Consider the following 7,208-nt stretch of genomic DNA (forward strand, 5'->3'; position numbering starts at 1 on the left):
ATTCGTGTTCGATCAAATGGGCAAGAACAACGACGTTCCCGAGCTGGAGCCATCGGACCTCATTGTCACACCCCTATTGAAGCACCAGAAGCAGGGCCTGTACTTCATGACGAATAAGGAGGCCGACGCCACGTGGGAGCAGCGAACGACAGACTCATTTTACAAGGCCCGTATAAGCTCGACGGGGCAGCGGGTCTTCCTCAACGTCGTCACCGGTCTGAACGAACGGCAGCTGCCCCCACAAACAAGGGGTGGCATCCTTGCCGACATGATGGGACTTGGCAAAACACTCAGTATTCTCTCTCTCGTCTGCCATACGCTCACCGAAGCACAGACCTGGGCGCAGTCTCCCTTGATACAACCCGAGGAGCCTCCCCAGAAGCCATCGTCCATGTCTGCAGCCCTCAACACACTCGGTCTCACGAAACTGAAAAGAAACGCCAAGACCACTTTGCTGGTATGTCCACTGACGACCATCTTCAACTGGGAGGAGCAGATCAAGCAGCACATACAGCCTGGCAAGTTTAGCTATTATGTGTATCACGGCGCTACCCGCATCCGAGACGTTGAGCAACTGGCACAGTATGACTTGGTCATCACCACATATGGCTCCATCTCCACAGAACTCGGTCTGCGCAACAAGCGGAAGCCGGGCAAGTATCCCATGGAGGAAATTGGCTGGTTCCGTATCGTGCTCGATGAGGCACACATGATCCGCGAAACGTCAACGCAACAGTTCAAGGCCATCGTCCGCCTGCAAGCCAACCGCAGATGGGCTGTGACCGGCACGCCGGTGCAGAACCGGCTCGAGGACCTGGCTGCTCTTCTGGCATTTTTGCGACTCAAGCCGTTCGACGACCGGAACCGCTTCAACCGCTTCATCGTCGACCCGTTTAAAGCCTGCGACCCCGAGATCGTCCCCAAGCTTCGCATCATGGTGGACAGCATCACGATGCGGCGACTGAAAGACAAGATCGACCTTCCTCCTCGTACCGACCATGTCATCAAGCTTGATATGACCCTGGAGGAACGTCAAGTCTACGATCTGTTTGAGAAGAACGCTCAAGATCGAGTACAGGTCTTGTCTGCCAATGCCGAATCGAGCAAGGGGGCCCTCGGTGGCCAGACTTATATTCACATTCTGCGCTCAATCCTGCGTCTGCGTTTGCTTTGTGCGCACGGTGCCGACCTCCTCAACCCAGACGACATGCAAGCTCTGGAGGGCATGACAGCAGACATGGCTATTGACCTTGATAGTGATGACGAAAGCTCCAATAAACCGGCACTGAGCGAACGCCAAGCATACGAGATGTTTGAGCTGATGCTCAATACGAATGCTGACAAGTGCAGTCAGTGCACCAAGAAACTCGGCGCCAGCGATGGCGCTAGTATCGAATCCGAGGGGCAAGAGGAAATTCTTGGGTACATGACGCAGTGCTACCACGTCATTTGCGGCCCTTGTTTCAAGAAGGTGAAGGAGTTAGCCAAAGATCAGCCGGGCCAGTGTCTATTCTGTCCCAACCAAGTCGATATGCAGTACATTGCACTGAAGCGCGCTCGTGCCAACGTCGAGCACGACGGTCACATCAAGGCCAAGGCTGCCAATAACGGCAAGAGGACGTTTGACAGGTACACCGGGCCTCACACTAAAACAAGGGCCCTGCTGGAGGACCTGCTGAAGTCGGAAGCCGAGACTGCTGCAAACCCTACGCTGCCTCCGTTCAAGTCGGTCGTCTTCTCCTCATGGACGACCCACCTTGACCTCATTGAAATGGCGCTTGATAGCGTAGGCATCACTTATTCGCGACTCGACGGTAAGATGAGCCGCAACGCGAGGACCAAGGCTATGGATGAATTCCGTGACAATCCCTCGATTCACGTCATCTTGGTGTCTATCATGGCCGGTAGTCTCGGCCTGAACCTGACTTCAGGCAACAACGTATATGTTATGGAGCCGCAGTATAACCCTGCCGCAGAAGCTCAGGCCGTCGACCGTGTGCATCGACTAGGCCAGAAGCGTCCTGTGCAGACTGTACGCTACATTATGCGGAACAGTTTCGAGGAGAAGATGATCGAGTTGCAGGACAAGAAGAAGAAGCTCGCTAGCCTCAGCATGGATGGCAAGGGCAAGGCCCTCGATAGAGGAGATGCAGCGCGGCAGAAGCTGATGGACCTGCGGAGTCTCTTCAAGTGAGTCGGCGTTGGGGAACATGTGCTTGTGGGAGGAGGCACGGCGTTGGATGGGTGTCATTACGTTTTACTCGTTTCACTCTCGGCATGCGATGGCATCCAAAAGACCTGGGGTTTAGGACTTTTTTCTTTCTTTTTTCACGAGGGGATGATACTACGACCACCCTGGCGGCAGTGCTCTACATTGGGCTATGGGGTGAGACGTTCTCGGTATCGCGAGAGGCGAGAGCGCAGCGAGGCACAATTTCTGAAGTGGTAACCACGTTTTCTTTCTATTCTACGCGCATTATACGGTAGACCTCAGGGCCTATTCCTTCTGCATCTAGGTAGTATTGCACGGGCAGGGTGTCCCGGGTAGACATATGATATGGGCTTAATTGCTTGCGCTACATTTGACTGAGCCTTCCTGCAGTTTTGATCATCCTGATGAATGCATGTGCTTGCAATTCGCCGAACGCTTGGCTTACATGGCAGGACTGGGCAGCACACTACTTTTCCTCCCCCATTCACATGTTCTAGCTCACTCGGAAAGACTCCTAGTAGGACCAGGATGAGAATGTGGTCTTGTTCGGCAAAGTAGACAATGGCGAGCGAGACAGGTCGTTGAACCTCGCAAGGAAACTGAACGCCATTTAACAGAAACGAACAAATGTTGCTGGCCAGAGAGTGGAGATTCTTTCACACGGCTCTTCTGTTGGGGATGTTCATGGCGACCAGCTCAGGTCAACTCAGTCTCAACGTGCAGCAGTCAAAATTTTGGGGGGGGGGGGTATCATCCAAACATTCATCATCATATTACAAAGGGCACACACCCCTCCCAGATCTAGCTTTGTGCGTCTAGTGGCCTCAAATCAAGGGAGGACAAATCATGGCCGTAACCGTATTCCACTCTCCCCGTCTTCCACCATCATCGCCTGTCAGCGGACGGCGGCCAGTCCATCATGCTGGTCAGACCTTGACGCCGTCGGCGGCAGGTGCGCTGCTCACGACCTCGCCCGCCGCTGTGACGACCTCGGGCTCCATCTTTGCTCCTGTCTCTGCCCCTGCCTCTGATTCGAGCTTGGTCCCGTTTGTGTGGGCGTCGGCCGTTGCTGCTGTGCTTGGAACGACGATATCGGCCACGGGCTCACCGGCCGGTGCTGGGGGTGGCCATTTCCTTCTTGCTCACGTACACGACGTCAACCTTTTTCTGGTGGCGGCGTGACCGTCTCACTCTTTCAAGTCAGCCTTATCCACTACTGGCCCTGACGTTGGCGTGGCACCCACAACCTCATCCCTCGATATCCGTGCGGTGCGGGAGCCTTTGGGCTTGTCCTCGGGCCGGCCCATGCGTCACATCTCGCGGGATGAACTCCTCGTGCTTGAAACCCCTGGGGCTTTCCCGGCGCCGAGTCGGTCGTGCCTGCCGAGGAGAAGATGCTTCTCGCTGAACGAGTTGCCCGTCACAGGCCTCTTCTCATCCTGTCCAGCGCCCGCCGTCGTGGCCTGTCCGTGGGCGTTGCGACCCGGAAAAAACGACGATCCGGAGAAGCGGCTCGCGCCCTCCTCCCTCGGCGAGAGCGCACTCGCCGGCGATGACGCGCCAGACTTGTCCGACTTGCGCGCTCCCCAGCCGGAACCCCACCCCTTTCTCTTTTCGCCGGCCCAAGACACCCAGCTGCCGACGTACGTCGTCGATTTGGCGCCGCTCCCGCCGGCCAGCGAGGCCTCATGATCAGTGACGCCATTCTTCTCCGCCGCGGCGGAGTTCGCGGAGGCCGACTGCGCGGCGGCCTGCTCTTCGGCCTTGGCGCGCTGCGCCTCACGGTAAGATTCCATATCGGCGTAGAACTTGTTGAACATGGTAGACGCCTTCTCGCGACCGGCAGCCAGGTTCCGTCCCAACGCTTCGCGGCCGACAGCAAAGCGCTCGTCGAGGTGCATGTCCTGAACCTGCTGCGCGATGCGGCGTTGGACGTCGTCAATGGTGAGGCCGCCAGCGCAGGGGTGCTTTGGTTCGACAACGTCGAAAAGGTGCGAGTCGGTGTGGGTGTTCCACATGCGGTGGTTCTCGGTGCGCTGCCATGCGTCGATGAAGTCGGCGCCAAAGTCGAGCACAGGGTCGCCGTCAATGTGTGGCAACAGCGCCCGAGGGTTGTGCTGGTTGGCCTGGAGGTGCTTGTGGTACTTGAAGGAGGAGATGAGGGAGAGTATGTACTCTTCGAATTGCAGGCGAATGAACTCCTCGGAACCAACATAGCCCATCGTCTTGGGGCGGCCGGGGTTCGCCTCATCCCACGTGTCGTTGACCTCCTGCGTCAGATAGTCAATCCAGCGGCGGTCAGCGGCAGAGAGCGTAAGGGCTTGGCGGAGGGACGTTGAGGTGATATTGACCGTGTTGTCGTCGAGGTGGATGAGAATGTCACTGTAACGGTCCTTTTGCTGTAGGAGCAGTGAGTTGGTGCTGCCCACAATGTACGACTTCGTGCCAAAGTCTGCGAGAATATCAAGTTGCTGAAGGGGGGTGTAGGGCCCAAAGAGGCTGCCCTTGCCAAAGATTTGCAGCGGCAGGCCCATATACGTGAGCAGGGAGCTGCGGTCGCTCGTCCGCAAGGTTGTCGGGGTGGCCAGGCCCTTCTCGTAGTTGTTCATCTCGGGATCCGCGCAGTCTTGCAAATTTCGAATCAGGCCGGGTATCAAAGAAATGAGAGAAAACTGCATCATGCACAGACGTTCGCAGCGCGATCCAAAGAAAAGCATCTTGGGCTGCAAAAGGCAACATTTGAGCAAGACAAGAGTCTGCCAGCGGAACTCGCGGACAAGCTCACGCAAGCTCATACCAAGATACTGGTCGCGGTCCTCATCGGAATTAAGTACGCCGCGGCGCTTCTCGTCAGCGAGGCTGTCTTGAAAACGGCGCAGGATCTCCGTGTCGGAGAAGTCGCGTTGAGCGAACCAGGCCTGCGTGACCACACTGAGTCGCTCGCGCATCATGCCGAAGAACTGGGGACTATCGGCAATAACAACAACGGCTTTCTGTACAGTGGATCGGGTCACATCGGCGGGACGATTGAGCAGTTGGGCGGCATCGAGCTGGCGAGTGCATGATATGCCGAAGAGAGAGGTCGCCGGCACGTTCTCGTCGGGAGTCGAGGGTCGGAGAAGGGTGAAGTAGGAGAAGTCTTCGCTGGAACTAAAATGTAGAAGAGGTGGTCAGCTTCGAGCGTCAACGGATCCCCTCGTGGGAGGAGGGCCAAGGAGGACAGTAGCTTACGCGTGGGCACCATCGCTGAGGGCCATGAAAGGGAGCAGACCCCAGTCGAAATCTGTTGCGGGATCGGATCCCTCAGGAACACCAAACCACTTCTCGCACTCCGGACCCCTGGCATGATGAAAGTCGACGACAGTGACGAGCGGCGTGAACCCAGACGAAGACCTGGAGGAAGACAGGCTTGGTGTGCTGGGCATATTGGGGAGTTGACGGAATGGACGGCGCCGCCGCCGCCGCGACTGACGGCGGTGTGTCAAGGTCAACATCAGTCATGATGTGTTCGGGCAAGCTGCCATTCGCACGAGTCGGCGGTGAATCGGCCATGTTGTCCTGAATGCTATTGAACGTGGGGGCAAAACCCCTATGAGCTTGCCATGTAATTCTCGACCTAGACAGGGAGGCGGCTGGCTCGACTTGTCGGTGTCGTGATATGCCAGCGTCGGTCGATGTATTGGTCTCTGCGCCTGTGGCAGTCGTAGAGACACAGCACTCCGAGCGTAGTTCGTTAATCACGAACTCGGTGCTCTCTGGCTGTCGTCGAAAGAGTTGCGGTAGGGAGGTCGTCAGAACAAAGTCCCGTCCTCACGGCTACGTTGTCAAGCTAGCTCGGTTCGTGGACAGGAATGAATCTCGATGGAAGATTGGGGGGCAACCACCAAAAGATGCAGTACCTAGCAAAGGTTAAATGATGTTGACACCCTTCCGTCTGGGTGATGGCATTGAACCCCTCTGGAAAGGCAAGGCTTGACGATCGTGGGGAGTATTTTCCCAGCTGGCATGAAGCTTACAGATGTTTTGCGATCCCCCAAAAGACCGAAGACCCTCAGATGGAGAGGAAATCAAAACAATGCTGAGTATGGGACTTGCGGTGCTGAAATGGGGTCCGAAGTGGATTTACGCATGGCTGGTAGAGATGGTCAAATCTCCCTCGGTGATGCTGAATTGAAGGGAGGAGACCCCCTTCCTCGTCTAAGAACCCCCTCTGCATTTGGATCTCTCCCTCCAGTTACCCAGGCATTGGCCACCGCCATGAACGCCAATCACGTGGAATAGCAGAGGTCTTTTCGGGGTGGGGAGGGGGGGGGGTTGAGCGGTGTGGGTGCTAGCTGGACGCTAAAAGTTCAAGCCAGCAAGCACGATGACAGGCCAGGTGGGCCGTCCGTTGGCAGGAAAGCAAGTACCTTCGTAGATGATTGAGAGAGCCTTGAGAGGTAGCACCGACTGCCGTACACTGCGCTGATGGCGACATGGGCCAGACAGAGACCACCAGCTCGCAGGTCCATCTCGCAATGCCGGTGCCAAAAGCAATACAGCGTACGGCATTCCTCGTCTGGGGGGCCATTCCCGTGGCTTGTTACCCTCCGACCGTTATCAAGACACAATACGTCACCCCTCCCTCTCCCATATCACCTCCAACCAATACCACATGCTCCTGTCGGGCCATAGGTTATGAGCGATACATCTCAGAGGCGACACGTCGACCACCTCAGCAGCGAGTCACAGGTCTTCCCCCTCCCTCTGCCTGCCAGCGTGTCTTGCATTGCATGCATTCGTGACCGCCCACTTCCTCCACGTAGACTGCCATTTGCCATTTCACAAGAGGGGTTGAGGAAAAGGGGGGTTTTCTTCTACCCCGCCAAGCTGTCACGTGCGGGTTCGCAACAGAACTCGAGTCCCGCCTTTGAAACAATAGGGTTTTTGACTCATCATATATGCCATTTTGCGCCCCCTTCCCCTCAAACGCGTGTATATGTCGCTGGGCCTGCCT

The 7,208-nt window shown here is 56.5% G+C and overlaps 2 protein-coding genes across 2 annotated transcripts in view; one reads left to right on the forward strand and one right to left on the reverse strand.

The window, feature by feature from the left end:
* The window catches only part of VDBG_04394 (transcription termination factor 2), a gene marked incomplete at both ends in the record, with an annotated part of 3,879 nt that extends 1,293 nt beyond the window's left edge, over positions 1–2,586 (forward strand). The window contains one exon of the mRNA XM_003004742.1: positions 83–2,586. Coding sequence (XP_003004788.1) covers positions 83–2,194 — 2,112 coding nt within the window. The remainder of the gene's footprint in view (positions 1–82) is intronic.
* Positions 2,587–3,522: 936 nt separating this feature from the next.
* VDBG_04395 (cytoplasm protein) lies at positions 3,523–5,637 on the reverse strand (the record flags this gene model as incomplete). Its single annotated transcript, XM_003004743.1, has 2 exons — positions 3,523–5,362; positions 5,444–5,637. The coding sequence occupies 2 exons, from the start codon at positions 5,635–5,637 to the stop codon at positions 3,523–3,525; spliced, it is 2,034 nt and encodes a 677-aa protein (XP_003004789.1).
* Between the last annotated feature and the right edge of the window lie 1,571 nt (positions 5,638–7,208).

Source organism: Verticillium alfalfae, genomic scaffold (genome assembly GCF_000150825.1).
Source record: "Verticillium alfalfae VaMs.102 supercont1.5 genomic scaffold, whole genome shotgun sequence".
Classification (NCBI taxonomy): domain Eukaryota; kingdom Fungi; phylum Ascomycota; class Sordariomycetes; order Glomerellales; family Plectosphaerellaceae; genus Verticillium; species Verticillium alfalfae.